Source organism: Thermobia domestica, unplaced genomic scaffold (assembly GCF_964235325.1).
Source record: "Thermobia domestica unplaced genomic scaffold, izTheDome1.hap1.1 HAP1_SCAFFOLD_981, whole genome shotgun sequence".
Classification (NCBI taxonomy): Eukaryota; Metazoa; Arthropoda; class Insecta; order Zygentoma; family Lepismatidae; genus Thermobia; species Thermobia domestica.
This window is the reverse complement of record NW_027656691.1, coordinates 28,227-49,621: the sequence shown is the minus strand read 5'-3', so window position 1 is coordinate 49,621 and position 21,395 is coordinate 28,227. Positions and strand designations below refer to the sequence as shown.

The 21,395-nt window shown below is 38.8% G+C and overlaps 1 protein-coding gene across 1 annotated transcript; it reads left to right on the top strand.

Moving 5' to 3' along the window:
* The first annotated feature begins 4,350 nt into the window (after positions 1-4,350).
* On the top strand, positions 4,351-5,217 carry LOC145677525 (stress-associated endoplasmic reticulum protein 2-like). Its single transcript, XM_081747996.1, has one exon. It carries the CDS (start codon positions 4,432-4,434, stop codon positions 4,624-4,626), a length of 195 nt encoding a protein of 64 aa, XP_081604122.1. The 5' UTR covers positions 4,351-4,431; the 3' UTR covers positions 4,627-5,217.
* Positions 5,218-21,395: the final 16,178 nt, after the last annotated feature.

Here is a 21,395-nt window from a genome sequence, read left to right as displayed (position 1 = left end):
GTTGAATCTATTGCTGACATCAATGGTTGGGATGGAATGAGACGGAAGCTTGTACTTGGGAATTTGCTTAGGGGTCCAGCTGAATCATGGTTTACATCTATAGAGAGAAAGCCGGATTTTGCTCAGCTGTCTTATGAGCAATTTAAGCAGGCGTTAATAACAGCGTTTAAGGATAATTTGGTTCCTCAGTTGACAGAGGCCCAAATGCGAGGACGGGAACAGGGCGATGATGAGTCAGTCGTTGATTATGTATATGCAAAACAGGATCTCATTCTGAGAGCAGATCCTAACGCGCCTGAGAGAAAACAAATACAACTGATCATAGAAGGGTTATTGCCCGACTTTTTCAAGGTCGTCATTCGTAAAGAATATAATACGGTATCTGCGTTATTGGGTGATTTAGTAGTGGAAGAAAAGACTCGGCTATTACTCAAGAGAAAAGAGTTGGAAAAATTCTTTAAAAAGAATTCTGCGGTCTTGCATTCGTCAGTGCTTCCGCCAAGCCAAGTTGATAGTCAGTTATGTAGAAGTGCGGAGTCAGCAGTTCAAAGTCCGCTGTACAGGCAAGAGAATTTTGTTCAGTCAGCTACAGCTCAGAAAGAACAGACTAAGGCAATTAGTGATCAAATGAATGACTTGCAACAGCAATTAGCTAAAATGACTCTTCAGATATCCGCGTTAACCTCAAATGATGACAATCAAGGTAGCGATTATGCACAAAATAAGAAAAGTCAGCAAAGGAATGTAGGTCAGGGTAATAACGAGAGAAGTGATAATCGTCAAAACCGTAGAAACAATAATAACAACAATAATAAAAACAATTCAGGTTCTTCCACGCAATCTTCTTCACAGACCCAGAGTTCGACTCCTAGTAAGGGTCCTATTGTTTGTTATAAATGTAACATGCCTAACCATATTGCACGGTACTGTAGGGCGTCTTTAAACTCAAAAACAGAGTAGATGACTGGGACGAATCTGCTCGGAGGTGCGTTATAGTCCCCATTGTATCTTCTAACGACTTACCACATGTTTCGGCCCTTTTAGATGGTCAGCAAGTTAAGATCATGATAGATTCTGGTAGCCAAATAAGCTGTCTCGGGGAGAATCTCGTTCCGAAGAACGCAAGACGTTTTCGTCTTAACACCAGATTGAAGGGAGTTACGGGAAGAAGCATTCAAGTATCCGAAATTGCCTTGTTGAAATTTTTCCTTTCAACAGGTGTTTTACTCACGTTTTTAGGATAATCCCGAATTTTGATTATGGTCCTTTGGTTGGTGCGGACTTCTTAGAAAAACATAGATCCATCTTAAATTATGATAAGCAAAATTTGACTTTGTATCGTTTTGGACGTCCTCCGTCTAGGAAGTTACCACCTAGAAATTTAGAGGTCAATTTATCTGAAGTATTAACAGCGAGAATCGCTCGGGAATCTAGAGCTATTTTTAGAGTCTTAGAGAATACCGTTTTACCACCTCGTTCGCACACTTTAGTGAAGTTACGTTCCTGTTGGGACATTACGGGGAAAAAGGCGTTACTGTTACCATCTCAGCGTATAGAGGAAATGTTGGGAATTTTTATCCCGAGGGTAATAGTAGATTGTGAGTTCCCAGTGGTGTTTGTAACGAATCCCACCGTCAACACCGTGAAGTTGCGCCAAGGAACGAAGATAGGCGATGCAGAGGAGTTCGAGGAAGTACCCGATGATCCAGAAAAAAGGACATTGACAGCGTCAGAAGAATCTTTACCGTCTCCAGAGAAGTTGGAACAGTCTAGAAAGATGTGTGACCCACAAAGAGTAGATGTCAACCCAGATTTGTCTCCAAAAGACCGGGTGCGTTTTTACGACCTAATTCACCAGTTTGCCGATGTTTGGAGTTGGTCGGAAGACGATGTGGGACTCGCCCGTGGTTTTGAGCATGAGATACGACTTTCCAACCCCACGCCAGTAAACAAAAGACCTTATTTAGTACCTTACCACCTACGTGAAGTCCTCAAACAACAGCTGGATACTATGCTAAGACAAGGAACGATTCGTGAGCAGACGTCTCCATGGAACCACCCTATTCTTTTAGTGAAAAAACGCAATGGACAGTTCAGATTTGTATCAGATTTGCGCCATCTCAATGGGCAATCTCTCCCCTCGAACTTTGCGACGCCATCGATTGATGACTTGCTTGCTCGCATGGCGGGACGTCTTCTTTACACTTCTAGTGACATGAAACAGGGATTCTTCCAAATTCCAATCACAAAAGAGAGTCAGGAGTGTACAGGATTCTCCGTACCAGGTGCTTCGAGTTATGTTTACCAAGTTCTGCCTATGGGCCATGTGTCCTCGGCAGCTGCTTTGAATAGATTAGTGAAATTGACTCTCGCAGGCGTCCCGAGTTCGAATATAATGTATTACGTCGACGATTTTTATGTAGTGGCCTCTACTGTGGACGAGATGATACACTGGTGCACCATCCTCTTCCAAAAATATCGAGAACGTGGGTTAAAATTGTCACCCGAGAAGACGAAAATAGCACATCACTCTATGGTGGTTTTAGGCCATAAACTTTCGAAATATGGTTTACAGATCTCTGACCGGATGCTGGACACGATCAAGGACTACCAACGCCCAAGGACAAAGAAGAACTTGAAGAGTTTTCTCGGTGTTTGTTCTTTCCTGAGAAGGTATGTCAAGGACTTTGCCCAGATAGCGCACCCTTTACAGAAATTGATGAGGCGTGACGAGGAATTTACTTGGGGTTCCGAACAGCAGCAATCCTTCGAAGCATTAAAAAATGCGATTTTGGAGAGTCCAACTTTAATGGCCTACAAGCCTGAAAGAGAGCTGCACATCTTTACAGATGCTTGCAAGAAAGGTTTGGCCTGTGTAGCCAAACAACCAGCTACAGATGAGCCGGATGCTGAATTGGTGCCAATTGCGTATGCGAGCAGAGCAGTTGCTCCATCGGAGAAGAATTTGTCCGTCTACCATTTGGAACTTTTAGCCCTTCTCTACGCTTTACGCTCCTTTCGTTACTTTATCCTTGGACGTCATTTTCATCTTCACACTGATTCGAAGGCTATCACATTTCTTCGCCATAGTAAGAACTTGACAGGGAAACTCGCTCGTTGGTTGTCAGAGATTGATTCTCATGACTTTACGATTTCTCATGTTGCTGGTTCCGAGAATTTAGAAGCAGACGCCATCAGCCGCTTTGTAAAACATCGAAGAGACGAGGAGGACGAAGAAGAGAGTGCCTCAGACCCAAGAATCTTCATGATCGAGGACTTGGATAGCATTGACCTTAAGAAGGAGCAGAGGAATGACGGATTTCTGAGTAAAGTCATTGCGTATTTGGAGGATAGACCCGACAAAGACCCGGAGTATGAGAGGAGAGCATCGCATTTTGCCCTGCGTAAGAACATCCTGTATAAAGTTAACAAGACGCCATTGGGAAAAGTTTTTCTATTAGCAGTGCCCACCAAGTTAAGGGATGTAGTATTCGAGAAGGCCCATTCAGAGAAATTAGGTGCCAATCACGCTGGTTTCAGTAAGACGTATAACCTCCTAGTGAAATCTGTTTATTTTGTAAACATGAAGAAATTCGTTTATGAAAAATGCAAACAATGCATTAGCTGTCAAGTATTGAAAAAGCGTAGTGGCAAACCTTACGGAAGTCTGCAGACACACCCCTGTGTTCCACCCTTCTATAGAGTGTATGTTGACTTAGGAGGAGTGTACCCCTGTAATAATATCTTACGACACAAGTTTCTCATTGTTGTCGTGGATGAAGGGACACGATTCTGTATCACTGGATCTTTACCAGATGCTTCAGCGGCTTCCGTTAGTTCTTTTCTATACGAGAACGTTATTCTGAAATATGGACTAGTAACAGAGATCGCATGTGACCGCGGAGCAGCTTTCACTAGTGCTGTGTTTAAAGAGCTTTGTCACATCCTAGGAACACAGATACACTTTGCAGATGTACAAGGGCATTACGGTATCGGAACAGTTGAAGTCGTAATCCGACATATTGAACACCAGGCGAACAACAGGAGGAAGCCCAGCAGAGAAGATGAAGCTACAGGTACTGTGACGTCAGTTTTCTTCCTTTCTCTTCCTCACCTCTCTCCTACCCTCACTCTCTCCAGAAAAAGCTAAAATTCTTATTTTTATTTCTTTTAAAATCAGACGGGTGTCGTCCGGTCCCAGGACTCGTTCTACCCTTGAGAAACATCCCAAGAATCTCACTTTGACGACACAGCTTTCTTTGAAAATACTTTTCAAATTAAGCACCCGTAAAATGGTAGAGATGCTGGTTCTTTCTTAGTAATTTCTATTTTTATTCCCCCCCCATACGATTACGTCGGTCAACGTGGAGGTAATCTGGTGTGGAGTTTTGTTGTGATTTAATTTTTAATCATTCATAAACGTTCCAAACCATGGCCCCAAAACAGAGAATGCGCATTGCAAATGAAAAAGCTAGTAAAAACGTCACATTGAGAGGAAATGTTCCCAAATCATCGAAACCTCAGGATGAGAAATATCCAGTGGGACCGTGGCTTCTCGCGCTGTTCGTTTTCGTTGTGTGTGGCTCAGCTGTCTTCCAGATAATCCAGAGCATCAGACTGGCATAAAATACCTCGGATTCGGACAACAATCAGCAGTTCAACAGCAGCAATGTGTCGAGAAATGATTGTGGTTCTGTTCAGTGATACGAGCACTTCACTACAAGGCACCGAACACTTTTGTACTCCGAAGTTGATGATCTCCTTCCATGGTGCTACGACCTAACAGTTGTCTAAATTTCTGTTCTACATCAAATGTCTTCTTGTTTTTTTGTGACTGTTTTCTGATACAGATGTTTTTTTTTTCTTTTCTTTCTTTGGGTTGGACGAGGTGTAATTGTTGTGTACTTTCCTTTTGGGACCTAATCTTTCGTATGTATTGACATGACTGTGGTATATTAATGTACACTATTATATATAAATATATATATATATATATATATATAAAAGAAAGAGATATAAATATATATATAATGTAAATATGGGCTGAATGTGTGCAAAGATAATGGAAGACCATGGGACGGTCACGAATTACCTTGACTGACTAACCATTCCAGTTTCATTCTTTGTACAAAAAAAGAAAAAGAAAAGAAGCAGTGTACCATGCAAAGAGTGATACAGAAGTAAAATTGTTATATAATATTTAAAAAAAAAACACAATTTTACGGGTGCTTAATTTGAAAAGTATTTTCAAAGAAAGCTGTGTCGTCAAAGTGAGATTCTTGGGATGTTTCTCAAGGGTAGAACGAGTCCTGGGACCGGACGACACCCGTCTGATTTTAAAAGAAATAAAAATAAGAATTTTAGCTTTTTCTGGAGAGAGTGAGGGTAGGAGAGAGGTGAGGAAGAGAAAGGAAGAAAACTGACGTCACAGTACCTGTAGCTTCATCTTCTCTGCTGGGCTTCCTCCTGTTGTTCGCCTGGTGTTCAATATGTCGGGTACCGAATTATAAACTGTTCGGTTTGTTTTCCAAATTACTCCCGAAGTGCTCGATTGACTGCCGTGCACTCCCCGGACCGACTCCGTTGACTGTCTTTTGATAACTTCGCGACTAAAGTCCTCGATGACCGACTCCAAAGTCTCCAAGCAACTCCAAAGGTTCTGTGAGACTTCGAAGGCTCCGTGTCTCTCCAAAGGCTCCGTGTGACTCCCTGTTTCCGGGATAGAGGGAGTATTTAAAGACCAACATCTTCTGGTAATCCTGCTGACTCCAGACACGTGTAGATGAGATGTTTTCGTCCCAACAGGTACTCATGACGTCAGAGATGGACAGATAGTTAGGAAAGGAGCTCTCTCAGCTTTATTACATAAAATACACATTGACATAATACATTATATAACATAAACAAACACTTCCACGATTTAGCCTCGAAAACACAAAATTACGGAAGAGAAACGTAGACTAAATTCTCAGACATACATGAATTTCATAAACTAAGACATCCGAATAACTAGCGTTCTTTGACACATAAGAGATGTCTTTTATGAAATTAGAAAAGAAAAGAAAAAAAAAGAATAATCTCACAACACCGAAGATAAGTCTGAAGATGTCTTAAAGAATAAATGATTTTGTGGGAGATCAACGAAAGTCAATAAATATTAGTCTCTTCACATAAGTTAATAAAAATTAAGCAAATTTAATGTAGTCCTCTTGGCTGAGGGGGTAGAATGAGGGAGTAGATTTTATTATACTATTTTGACAGCAAATCGAATCCTATCCCATCCGATCCTTTTAGTACAAAACATCATACGAACTTAATATTTTTATAGTTGCTAACCATGAGACATTAAGTATCGCAAATTGTTCTTGGGTCAATAACGACTCACATGGGATTAAATTGGTCAATACAATCAATTTTCAAACCAATGAAGTTACGATTCAAAACAAAATTACAGTGGACATCTGTAAAATACCAATTATTATAACCTGAAACGCGCAGTAGTATTGTCTTCCGAGGGTTAATTTTATTTTTTCAACTGATTTTGTAGCATTTTTCTCTTATTTAAATGACAATCATATTATTATTGTCAAAACTAAGAAAGTATTGAAGGTTGGAATGAGAACGTCGTTTTGAAATAATTTGTTTAAATTGTAGAGGAACGTTAGCTTTTTCATTTCGTAATTGTTTTTGAACAATTTCAAAGAATAGAGCATGTGCGTGCACGTGTTGTAATAAATGTTGCCTGCTCTTCTAGGAAAGTTAGGGAATTATTTAAATTTGGATTTATTTACACACAGACTTAAATCCTACGGGTCGTATGAATTTGAAAAAAAATGAAATGAAATCTTTGAGTTTTACGTCCCACAATTATGCTGGTTAGGCTAAAGGAGACGGTGATGATGAGAGATGAGTGAAATGATGATGAGAGAGGAGGAAACGGAAGAACTCAAAAACCCACGAGCACGGTGTTTGTCCACCACAAAATTCACTTGGCGGGGCTGGGATCGAACCCGGAACCCCAAGCACCAGAGGTGAACGCTCTACCACTGAGCCACAGCACCCCTCCTGTGAATTTGATTTGTATACATTCCTTTGAATCAGATATTATGTTGATTTTTTTCGTGTCATAAATATGTGGATCAGATATAACCTTACTTATGGTTACTGTGGTTAATTTGGTACAACACTATTGTTAATTTGGAAAACGGGATGCGAAAGGTGCAATTTTACCTATAACATATTTAGTTCTGTTACCTTTACAATTAACAAATTAAATATAATGCTATTAAGATCAGCTATATAATTAGAACAAGTAATACATGATGAAAATTAAAATAGAATATATGTGAAATCAGAGATACATCATTGCAATTGAGTATAAAAAGTGATAAGTGTACATAAACTATCTTTCAAGAAGATAATGCGAAGATAAGTTTATTTTTAAATGGCGTTATGTTAATAAACTAGCATTAGACCTTAAGTGATTTAAATTACAAGGATGACGTTTCTTTATATTAATTGCCTTATTCTACATAAATAATTGAATATTACATGGCATAACGTAGAACCCTTACTTTGTGACTTTCGAGTTCACTGCGTAGAAACTTGTTGGATTAAGTGGCATAGGACGTATCTTGGAGCTACAGTCAAATTGTTGTGAATTGTAATAACAATTGACGAATTTCTTGCAGATTCTGCAATAACACATAAAAACACTAACATGAAATAGTATAAAAGTACGATCTTAAGTTTATGTCATTTTATGAAATGTACTCTTTCAGGTAAAATATATAGTATACCTATAAAAAGTATTATACTTTCCCTCACTTAAAGTAATAAACGGTTTAGAGAAGATAAGTATCATCTTTATTTGTTCTTGTACACTAAGTACTAAACAAGTACCAAGAAAATACACACACACACACACACACACACACACACATATATATATATATATATATATATATATATATATATATATATATATATATATATATATATATATATATATATATATATATATATATATACGGGTTAGACAAAAAATCTAAAATGTTTGCAAAAGTATGAAAAGCATACCTAGTATGGTGTTGGGCCTCCTTTTGCATCCAAACTAGTTTGGATCCGACGTGGAATGGACGTATACAGCTCCTGAATCGTGGTGTGTGTAATTTTGTACCATTGTTCCTCCAAAACATGCTCCATTTCCTTAAGGAATGCTGGTTGATTGTAATAAGACCAAACACACAAATCTAACTCAGCCCACAATGGCTCAATAATGTTCAGATCTGTTGATTGTGAGATCCAGGGGAGGTGTGATAGCTTCTGGACATGCTCCCCAAAACCATGATTTAACCTGTTTGTAGCGTGAAAGGGTGCCAAATCATCTTGGTAGATGCCATCACCATCAGGGAACAATATTTGGGCCATGGGAAGAACCTGGTCCCCCAAATGAACTTGTACGACTGAGCATTCATCATTCCATTCAGGGCCATGAAGTCTTACGACGGTGTTCTCCATACCTAAACATAACCTGTTGTTGAAAACAAGGTGAAGGTCAATTCATCGGACCACATGACGTGTTTCCACTGCTCATGAGTCCACGCATTATGGTCCTTCCATCACTGGATACGCCTCTTCGTATTTACTGCTGCGACCAGGGGTTTGACGATAGCGGCTCTGCCATGAATTTTCATTTTATGAAGTTCCCTTTGGACTGTTTTCGACGAAAGCAGGTGCTGGATTCCGGAATTGAGTTCTGACGTAATTTTCATTGCAGTGGTCTTCTTTTTAGCTGCTACAATCCTTTTTAATGCCGTCCGGTTCCTATGTGTCAGGATTGTCTTTCGACCACTGTTGTGCTTTCCAGACGTCATTTGCCTATGAATTGTGTATGCCCTTGTGACATTGGACACAGTTCCTTTCGATACATCCACAATTTTCGACAATGCTGCCAATGAAGCTCCAACCAGAGTGGCACCAAGGATCATGCCTCTTTGGAAGTCTGTCAGGTCGCCCATTTTAACGCACCACTTTCACACCACGACACTCACAGGGGAACTGGTTACTGAAAACGGAGGAGGAAACTCCACACGATACATTGAAAACAAAAAAGAATCCGTTACTGCAACACATGTTGTACAGTGGAGGGCCAAACGTACGTGTTCTGATTGAAGTGATTTTAGATTTTCTGTCTACCCCTATATATATACATATATATATGTGTGTGTACATGTATCGAAAATTCATTGTTTATATATATATATATGTATATATATATATATATATAGATAGATATATATATATATATGTGTGTGTGTGTGTGTGTGTGTGTGATGTCTGAAAAGTCCCTTAGCGCCCGTTCTAAAATCCATATGGAAGTATTTCTATTAAAGTTGATGTAGGAAATATACAACATGGCTAGAGCCAGACATTTTGGACGATGATTTTTGGACGACCACCATCTTGCGGTTCATTTCTTTATTTCAAACTGTTATTTCTTATATTTTCAGAAATCGATCATTAATTCTGAACTCTTAAAATCATGCACGGAATTCGGAGCTCCACAAATGCTTATTTCTATCTCCATCTCTTCCTTAGCCTCTGTAAAGTGTGCAGCATATATCTACACCAAAATAATACTTTTGTATAACAAGTGTCAAGAAGCTGTCGATAGTCAGGATTTAAATGCTGCAAATAAGGTAGAAATTTCTTATCCAGTCCATATAGTTATTGCTTATCTTATATTGCAATGACATTCAATTTCCTGGCTGAGACGTGTTCTTTCTTTTGAAATTCTAATTCCAATTTTCCAGTGGCAATACATCAGTAATCAGTTTTACCACTGACTAATCAAATAGGGACGCTCTAAAAAATCTAGACGATACAGACCTAATAATAAAGTAAAGCTCTAAATGAAAATGTGAATTAGGTAAACGTTTAGAATAGTGAACTTAATAATTTTGAATTACTGATATAATGCTTCTTCTATGCCTTTAAATTTTTAAGTTTAGATAACTTTCATAACTCATATAATGCAGAACAAGAGTGGGCAAAGATTTCTATATATTTAAGCATTCTGTATTGCTCATATCGCTTCCTTCAGAATGCCGAAAATGTTATGTTATGGTCTTCCGATTTTGATTCCCTCTCTAATTCCATTAATATCAGTGCCTTTAGTTTAAGGGGTTTTGATGTGATATCAATATCCGCTTTATCCTTCTTTGATAATATCTTCATAATAAATATAACTCCTCGTTTAGAAAGTGAAAAAGTATTTAATCTATTCTTATTGTACGATTCAGGTGCATGATAAGCTCATTACCTAGCTAAAAGTTAGGAAAAGTGAGAAGCTCATTGTTGCGAGATTATATCACTATTTCCTTATGAAGCTATATGCAATTCGAAAGCGTTATCTAACATAGTATATACCTACATTTCCTTTTGAAAAACAGCAAATTAAAACATCTATTGATGTTCTTCCGAACATAAAAAAAATATGTTTCACATGTTCATATTTTGCTCTTATATTCTCATCCGTAACATATATGGTACTTAAATGGATGTCGTACTATATTCGCTACGGGATACCCGGTTTTCCGTTTGTTCTTTCCGGGCTTCGGATCCCATGCTCTACTCCCAGGCCGTGAAGCTTCTAACGATATATTATAAAACATGCTTATAGCCATGTATTAATTTAACTTTAGTTTATAGTTGAAACCAGCCTTCACATTTTTATGAAACTTCGGTTTCTTTACAAACAACAATAATATATTATTAGCTTCGGCGCGTTAAAAGAGACATTATTAAAAAAAATAGACTATATGTAATTAGTGAAACTTTTTTAAAGTTTTGAGACTGGAAGGTCAACAATCTTTACACGGGGATATTTTCTAATTATCAAATTAAATTAGGTGTTTTGCGGACTACTCTTACACATTAATAGTATAAAGCTAAATTTCCTGCGGGTAATGCTGTTACTCTGGGAAACTAGTCTCTAAGCATCTGTTACAAGTTAATTGAGCAATGAAGCCAAAACATATATTTCTGTAGACAAAGATCTAAGTGGGAATTATGCTTAATAATGTAAAATATTTAAATCGAACATTTAAATTTGTAATATTTCAAAATAAACTAACGAAAATACTATGTTCAACACAAATATTTGTTTGGACTTATATATCTATCAGACTATAGTTTACTAGTTACATCAATAAAATATACGCCATTTTATTATTTCTAAAAACTTTTTGATTCAATTCTTTATCTGAAAAGTAAGAAGTAAGTGATTTTACATTCGGAGAATTCGAGATGTTTTAAGTGTTATACAGAGTTAACTGTTATACACATTAACACATTTTACTAATTCTTATTATTTTATTATCATTATCTAGTAACCCAAAATTAAGGCCTATTCCGTAAGAAGGGCACGCTTTCGTGAATCGAGGAAAAGAGCCTTAAAGATTTTATGAAGGTATATAACAATAACTTAAATTTGCAAATACCTATTACAGGATTTTTAAATATAAAAGATATACATGACTAATACATACCTTGCATTAAATGGAAAATATATACTATTTATTATATTTATAAACACATTTGTATTAAATGTTATGTGCCCTTTTTTTCGAAAATCCTTGTTGATTGAAGAAATAGCACACTATTAATGAATCACAATAATATATTTCTTCTAAATAAAAATATGATGTATTACTCATGGTAATAAATGCGTTATTGATTATGTTATGTTCGTACTCATTCAATATAAATTAAATCCAGTCGCTGTCTTCAGCTGACAAGAACATCATTAAGAACTGAACATCTTCCTGTTTCTGTTCGCTCACTCCAACAAAAGGGACCGGATTAGGTTCAATATCTCTCAATTTCTGACATACAGGTACCACAGTAGCTATTCCACCATCCTTAACACAATACAGCCATGTATAGATTCGTGGTTTCTTCTGCTCACGAGCAAATTTTGTTGTTTCCACTTACTTATGTACGAAGGAAGCAACGACTCTCGAAGAGATTTTTCTTTCACACTATAAAAGGAATCATACAAAATGCACTAAGTTTGAACGAAAAATTTCTCATAGCACTCGTTTTTATAAACCTTAGGAACCAAGGAGACCAGTTTAACCGGTACTTCATTCTTTTTCGAGTTTAAGTACTTTTCACCATGATTTTTTTATTCTTCAAGTTTCAAATTCGTTGTACTATAAAGTACACGCCTCTTCTTTTAAACAGGTTTAATTTAATTTAGTTTTTAAACTATTTCCAGATTTCTAGGTTAATAATATTGTAAGGAGCAAAGCATTAGGAGCTGGTAGGGTCTGAATGTCAGCTGTGCGCCAAAATAGTGGTGCAAAAATTTACAAGTACAATATTGCCATGCTGCAAAAAATGAAGATATCGAGATGAACTTTTCATAGCACCTACAGTATATAATGGTGGTTCCGGGAACAGGACAAGTAGGGTTATGTGGCCTTATTACTGAATATGCCTCAATTATATGTGTAGTACAACTAAAGAGTCGAAAGTTTAATAATAAATACTGGGACAATTTATTGGTAAAGCAAGGGCCGTAATAAATGTAAATAAGGTTCTTATTAGCAAATAAAACACAGAAGTATTTATTGTGTGTATACAGTACCACAATATAATACAGTAACTAAGCAACATGATAATCACTAATACGAGGATGAATTTTTCCATGGAACGGGGGGGATAAAAGGCCGATATAGTGTTTTTCGATTTATTGCCCTTTATATGATTTTCAAATTCCTAACATTTATAATTGATAGCATATCTATTCTTACTTTTTAAAATCGCCGCTGTAGCCTATTAGTCAGAAGATTCATCTCCAGACACGATGTAGAGAGAAGAAAAAGAAAGAGATATGACCAGTAACATAAGTCATTTAACTGCGCCAGGGATCGAATCACTTGACTCATACGCGCCGTCTGCCCCAGGGACTCAGCTGCAGCGTTATATATATGGTTCTATGTCAGAAGGGCCGGAGAAAAGTGCGAGGACAGAAAGACCCGAGTCAAAATGGCCACGGTCATGATAACTTTAGACGTTTTCCTATAATTCCATATGATAGTAATATATTCTGCTATGATACAAAGACCTAGAACCAGGAATACACCGAAAATACTTTGGACATAACCCGCCAGCATATTCAGTTGAAAAGAACTGGAAAAATAATAATTAATCATTTTACTCTAGTAATTCCTTATTTATTCACTGGATAATGATCGACAACAAGCTCACAGACAAATTAATTTACATACTTTTTTTCTACATTATTAAAACGGCTACTACGAAATATGTAAACACTTTCCATCCACTACAACATTCTCCTCCTCTTTTTTTTATTCAGGCGTATATCTATCTGGACATTTGCGCTGCCGCTCGGAACGACGTAATGACGTTTCATCCTCGTCCTTTTTTTCTGATAATGGTGGGTGACCAAGATTATTAGGCAAGGTTTCCGTTTCCATATACCACCAAAAATTATCAGAAGACCTATTTACTACCGTTGGTATTTTTACATTTTCTCTTGTTCGGTTATTCACTGGTAAGTCATTACGAGACACCTTAATGTTCTCTGATTTCTGTCTTCGACTACGTAAGTGGTGTACATGTACCCTTCTACACTTGTTTTCTACCCACACTTCATATAAAGAGTTACCTATACATCGAATAATTCTTCCTGGTACAAATTTTGGGAAGTGACAGGGGTTATTTAAGACCCATACTAATTGACCTTTACTGTATTGGTTCTGGTTGTAAACACCGTTGTCTTTGCTTGTATTCTGGTCATCAATGCCTTTCCTACAGTCTTGATACGTGATATTATACCGGGTACGTGGTTCATATTGGAAGAGTAAGCCTGCTGGTGAATTATGCAACTTTTCCGATCGTGTGAACCTAAGTCCATATAGTAAGTCTTCCAAGATCCTTAACAACTGTGAGGAGGAACACACAGAAAGTCCCTTTTCCATTAATTTCTTTTTCATCAAACCCTTTACGGTTTGCACCGTTCTTTCCGCTAAACCATTGCTCTGGGGATGCCACGGAGGAGAATTCAATATCTTCACTCCCCTTTTTAACCAATAGTCCTTGAAGTCCTTACCACAGAAGGGCGGACCATTATCCGTTACCATGACTTCAGGCCAACCAAATTTATTGAAACAAGTGTTCAACTTTGTAATCGTTTCTGAAGTATTAGTAGAGTTCATTTGCCATACTTCTATCCATTTTGACATCGAATCTACTAACAAAAGAAATTTTCTTCCAGCCAACTCGAAGAAATCTAGATGGATTCGTTGCCAAGGATGTATTGAGTCTCTCCATGATATATATTTCTGTTGTGGTGCTTTATTGTGTAGAGCCTGACAAGAAGTACATGTTTGAACTACGAGATCTATGTCTTCATCCAACGAAGGCCACCAATAATTTGACCTTGCCTCAGCCTTCATGTTTTGTGCACCTAAATGTCCTTCATGTAATATTTGCAACATCATAGATCTTAAAGACGTCGGTATTACCAGTTTATGACCCCAAAAGAGACACTGTTGTTGCACATATAACTCATGACGTCGACGATAATAAGCTTTTAATTCCGTCACATTACCTGTAGATGGCAATCTTGAAGGCCAACCATGAAGCAACCAGTTCTTTATCTGATTAATCGTAGAATCCAGAGTCGTTTCGTTGCAAATCCTGGCGAACAAGGGTGGATCAACTGTGATATTAGTAACAAAATTTTGAGATATTTCCCAATCTCCCACTTCTTCTGACAATGGCAACCGAGACAAACAATCTGCTACTTCCACATGTTTGGAATAATTTATCACATAGTCATAATTAAGTAAGAGTAATGCCCATCTTTGTAAGCGGGGTGAAGCTAAAGTTGGTATGCATGTTTTTCTCCAAAAATCAATTTTGCTGGTAGGGAATCCGTTTGAATCTCAAAAGGTCTACCAAATAGATATTTATGGAACTTTTTAACAGCGAATATTATTGCTAGGGTCTCCTTTTCAAATTGACTGTAATTTTTCTCAGCATCAGTTAAGGTTGCTGATGCGCAAGCTACAGTATGCAATTTTCCTTGTCTCCTGTTACAAAGTTGTGCACCAACTCCGTACGCACTACTATCAGTGATGAGAACGACTTCAGCTGATTTGTCAAAAGGTTGGTTCCATTTTGCTTTCCTTAGCATGTCTTTTGATAATTGGAATTCTTTATCATGCACATTTGTCCAAACCCATCTCTGTTTCTTTTTTAGTAATTCAAATAAGTGAGGCAGTTTTAAAGAAAAATTTGGCAAATGCTTGTGAAAGAAGTTTAACATACCTAAATACGCTTTTAATTGAGACACGTCTTTTGGTGTTTCGCATTTTAAAATTGCCTCTTGATGTTTCACTATCGGAAAAATACCCCTTGGAGAAATCGTATGTCCCAGATATTCAATCTCGGATTGTAAAAATTGACATTTATCCAAACGTACTTTAACGTGATACTCTTGTAAACGTTTTAGCACATTATTAGTGCGTTCAAAACACTCTTCTCTATCATGCCCAGCTATTAAGATGTCATCTAGAAATGCAAATACACCAGGAAAATCTTTTAAAATTTGCTCTATTACCCTCTGAAATATATGGGGACTGCACGTCAATCCAAATGGTAACCGTTGTGGCTGAAAAAGTCCCCAAGGTGTATTAACTGTAAGAAGAGGTTTCGATCGATCATCAACCAATATTTGTTGATATCCCATCCTCGTCGCCAGTTGATAACTTTAGACGTTTTCCTATAATTCCATATGATAGTAATATATTCTGCTATGATACAAAGACCTAGAACCAGGAATACACCGAAAATACTTTGGACATAACCCGCCAGCATATTCAGTTGAAAAGAACTGGAAAAATAATAATTAATCATTTTACTCTAGTAATTCCTTATTTATTCACTGGATAATGATCGACAACAAGCTCACAGACAAATTAATTTACATACTTTTTTTCTACATTATTAAAACGGCTACTACGAAATATGTAAACACTTTCCATCCACTACAGGTCATAGGGGCGCCTACATCAAAGGGGCACCTACGTCAAGGAAATGGCCCTACGTCAAATGGACACGTGTCAAAACGGACCCCACTACAAAAAGGCCCGAGTGTAAAGAGACCTGGTCAAAAAAAACTCAGCAACAAAAGTGCCTGAGTCAAAACATACCCAATTAAAAACGGTCCCATGTCAAAAGAGCCCAGGTCAAAAGTCTCCGGGTAAAAAGGGTCCGGTTAAATACTCCCCGCGAGAAAAGGCCCCCAGTAGAAACGGCCCGGAGTCATGTGATCTCCTGAAAAAAAAAGCCCGAGTCAAAATTACCCCGGTCAAAAGAACCCGCCTCAAAAGGGCCTGAGTCAAATCTTCCCAGCGTGAAAAGGGCCTGTGTCAAAATTGTCCCGCGACGAAAAAAGAATCAAAAGGGCCCCGTGTTAAGAGAGATCGAGTCAAAAATGCTCTTCTTCAAATGGACCAAAAGAGGCCCCGCTACAAAAAGCCCCGAGTCAAGAAGTTTCCGGTCAATAGGTGTCCGCAACAAAAGTGACCCAGTCAAAACGGCCACACGTCAAATGTCCCGGGTGAAAAGGATCCCGCGACAAATGAACCCGAGCCAAAAGGGTATTGTGTAAAACGTTCCAGAGTCAAAACAGACTCACGTCGATAAAAACTGAGTTAAACGGGCCCGCGACAAAGAGACCCTGGCTCTTAAAAGGCTGGGCCAAGCGGACCTGCCTCAAAAGAACACTGGTCAAGACAGCTCCGAAACAAAAGGGCCCATGCCAAACGGCCCAGCGTGAAAATGCCTGGTCAAAAGCTCTTCGCAACATAAGGGCCCGAGTCTAAAGTACCACACGTCAAAAGGGCGCGGTACAAAAGGGTTCGAGTTAAAAGAGTCCTGCGTGAAAATAGCTCCGGTCAAGAGGATCCCGGCTCAAAAGAACCCGTGTCAAATCAGCCCCTCCTGAAAATGGACAGTGTCAAAATGTTCCCGTGACAAAAGACTCGAGTCAAAAGGGCCCCGTGTTAAGGGAGGTCGAGACGAAAAAGTCGTACATAAAAAATGGATTGTGCTAAAAGTGGTCTCGCTAAGAATAGGCCCGAGTCATAAGCCCGGGACAAATTGTGTCCGCAAAAAAAGTGATAAAGTCAAAACGACCCGCGTCAAAAGCGCTAAGTCAAAAGGGTCCGGGTAAAAAGGGTCCGGTTAAATACTCCCCGCGTGAAAAGACCCCCGGTAGAAACGGCCCGGAGTCATGTGATCTCCTCAAAAAAAGAGCCCGAGTCAAAATTCCCCCGGTCAAAAGAACCCGCCTCAAAAGGGCCCGAGTCAAATCGGCCTAGCGTGAAAAGGGCCTGGGTCAAAATTATCCCGCGACGAAAAAAGAATCAAAAGGGCCCCGTGTTAAGAGAGGTCGAGTCAAAAAAGCTCTTCTTCAAATGGACCAAAAGAGGCCCCGCTACAAAAAGCCTCGAGTCAAGAAGTTTCGGGTCAATAGATGTCCGCAACAAAAGTGACCCAGTCAAAACGGCCACACGTCAAATGTCCCGGGTGAAAAGGATCTCGCGACAAACGAACCCGAGCCAAAACGGTATTGTGTGAAACGTTCCACAGTTAAAACAGACTCACGTCGATAAAAACTGAGTTAAACGGGCTCTCGACAAAGAGACCCTGGCTCATAAATGGCTGGGCCAAGCGGACCCGCCTCAAAAGAGCACTGGTCAAAACAGCTCCGAAACAATAGGGCCCATGCCAAACGGCCCAGCGTGAAAATGCCTGGTCCAAAGCTCTTCGCAACATAAGGACCCGAGTCTAAAGTACCACACGTCAAAAGGACGCGGTACAAAAGGGTTCGAGTTAAAAGAGTCCGGTCAAGAGGATCCCGGCTCAAAAGAACCCGTTTCAAATCAGCCCCTCCTGAAAATGGACAGTGTCAAGATGTTCCCGTGACAAAAGACTCGAGTCAAAAAGGCCCCGTGTTAAGGGAAGTCGAGACGAAAAAGTCGTACATAAAAAATGGATTGTACTAAAAGTGGTCCTGCTAAGAATAGGCCCGAGTCCTAAGCCCGGGACAAATTGTGTCCGCAACAAAAGTGAAAAAAGTCAAAACGGCCCCGCGTCAAAAGCGTTCAGTCAAAAGGGTCCGGCGACGAAAAAACCTGAGTCAAATCAGCTCTGCGGCAAACAGGACCGAGTAAAAACGACACCACGTCAAATGAGCCCAGATCAGTATGAAATGACTAAAAAGACCCCAGTACAAAAGTCCCCAAGTTTAAATGGCCAGGGAGAAAAAGATCTGAGCGACGAAAGGGCGCGAGTCAAAAGGGCCTGGGTGGAAAGGTCTCCACGACAAATGGCATGATTCAAGACGGCCCCTCCTCTAATGGTCCCGGGTAAAAAGGGTAGATTTAAAAGGGCCCTGCGTCAAACGAGCCAGGGTCAAAAGGAAACTGCCACAAAATGCCCTACATTAAATGAATCCGTGTGAAAACGGGCCCTGCTACATAAGTTCTTAGAGAAAAGGCCCAGTCAAAAGATTTCCGCAATAAATGTGCCCGAGTCAAAACGGCCCGTCGTCAAAAGGTCCCGGATCAAGATGGCCCAGAGACAAAAAGACCCGTGTGAAAAGGGTCCTGCTTCAACAGAACCGAGTTAAAACTGCCTTGCATTAAAAGAGCGCAGTCAAAAGGAGTCGGGTAAAGGGGCCTGGCGACAAAAGGCCCCGAGTAAAATAACAAACCCGGGTCAAAGATCTCCACGATATAATGCCCTTTCTCGAAATTTCCCGATGAAAAACGGTCCATCGTGGAAAATGACATGGCGACAGGGCCACCCGACAAAAAGGCTTGAATAAAAGGGCCCGCGTGAAGACTTCCCGGTAAATACGGTTCCACGTATAAAAATCTGAGATCAAAGCAAGAGTGGAAATGAGACATCCACAAAAGTATAATATCCCCTTAGTAAGTTGAAGTGTTTATGCAAAAAAGGAAAATATGTGTAGTTATTAATACAAATAGGAAATTTTAATGGTGATATTTGTTATGTTTAGTTGTTGATTTTTCTGCAACAATCGCTATTGCTTAAGTCGTTCTCCATTAAAGTTTGCTTGCACTTGCGACTTCCTGAGTTTGTATTCTCGTGACATAGCCTAATCAAACTTTATCAATATTGACTTCCCCTTATTCTAAAATTCCATTTCTACCCCTGGATCAAGTATAGAATAAAAAGTCTTTTGTGGAAATGATTAGCTTAATGTTCCTGTGAGAAGACATATGTGGATCTCTATGCAGTTCATTGGACAGAACAATAAAAACGACATGCATGGATGCATTGATTGTGCGTGGAGTTTTTCCTTCTGAGTACTAATATCTTTATAGGGAATATATATTTGGCACAGCCTGTCACTTAAATCTACGCAGTACGTTAATTACGCCGTATTGCATATCATATAATATTGTTTTAAATATAAAAGGTTATGATTTTACACTTCAGACTAATCTTGAATATTATCACAAATGAGAATGTGAACTCATTTTTGACACATCGTTTGCTTGGGACGCGCAGTGCTATGCTTGACATATGTATCTAATAGAAAATGTATCGTGACAGGGCAGTGACAAAGAGATGCATGGACGGAGGAAAAGAAAATGTCACATTTTGGCATTAGTGTAGAAATAGCGTTAAATTATTTAGTGTACACCATGACAGCCATCTTGAATTCCGTATATTGTATACCACACAATATTTTGAAATAGATAGAGGTAGATTCATGTCAATAAATTGATAACTAACTAACTAACTCTATGGCCTATGGAACCCGGAGGTTCAGTACCGCGTTCACAAAAGCTCTCCACTGATTTCTATCCTTAGCTAATTGGATCCAGTTTCTACTTTGTATTCCTATCTCTGCGAGATCCATCATAATATTATCCTCCCATCTGCGCTAGGTCTTCCTAATGGTCGTTTTCCTATGGGTCTACCAGTCAAGACTTTGAAAGCGTTTCTACTTTCTTCCATTCTAGTTACATGACCTGCCCACCTAAGCCTCCTAGACTTGACGACCCTAACAATGTTGGGTAAACCATATAAACTATGTAGTTCCTCGTTATGAAGCTTCCGCCATTCCCCATTCTCGTTCCCCTTTGGTCCAAATATTCTTCTCAGGATCCTGTTCTCAAATACTTTCAGTCTATGTTCTTCCCTCAGAGTAAGCGACCATGTTTCACAACCATACAGAACAAAAGGGATGATTATCGTTTTATATATTTCAAGCTTCAAATTCCTCGACAGAATTCGCGACGACAAGAGATCTTGAACCGAATAGTAACACGAATTCCCTGCTTTTAGTCGACATTTAATTTCTTCGTGAATATGATTTTCGTCTGTTAATATTGATCCTAAATATTTGAAAGTATCCACTTTATCAAAAGTATTATTTAATATTTTAACGCCTCCACAATTTGCCGTATTACGGTCCCGACGCACTTCCATGTATTTAGTTTTCTCTGCATTTACTTCTAAACCTATGTCCCTGCAAGCGTTTAATAAGATCTCTGCATTTATTTCTACTGTTCTTCTATCATCCCCTATTAAATTTACATCATCAGCATATGCCATAACCTGGTGAATGCCGTTCAACTCTAGGCCCTGGTTGCTACCTTTGATTTTCCTTATGGCGTATTCTAGCACAAAGTTAAATAATAATGGCGACAACGCATCTCCTTCTTTCAGGCCATTTTCGACTTGGAAGCTCGTGGACAAAAATTTTCCTACCCGGACTTTACTTTGGGATTCACTTAAACATATCTTAATTAATCTAATTAGCTTTCTCGGTATTCCAAGCTCTGTAAGAACGTTGTATAATGTTTCTCTCCTAACCGAGTCGTAAGCCTTTCTAAAATCAATAAATAGTTGATGTACCGGGGTATTGTATTCCCACTTCTTTTCGAGTATTTGGCGAATGGTAAATATTTGGTCGATAGTTGACCGATTTCGTCTAAATCCGCACTGATAATCTCCAATAATTTCATCTGCGTATGGGGTCAATCTTGCCAACAGAATATTTGAAAGGATTTTATAGGATGTTGACAGAAGAGAAATGCCTCGATAATTATTACAGTCAGTTTTGTCGCCTTTCTTGTGAATTGGAACAATGATTGACTCTTTCCACTCTTGTGGCAATTCTTCCTTGTTCCAGATAAGGAGAATGAGTTTGTTTATCTTGTTCCACAATTTTTCGCCTCCAGCTAAAATTAACTAAGCCGGAATTTCATCTACACCCGGAGATTTGTTTTTCTTTAATTTCTTTATAGCGG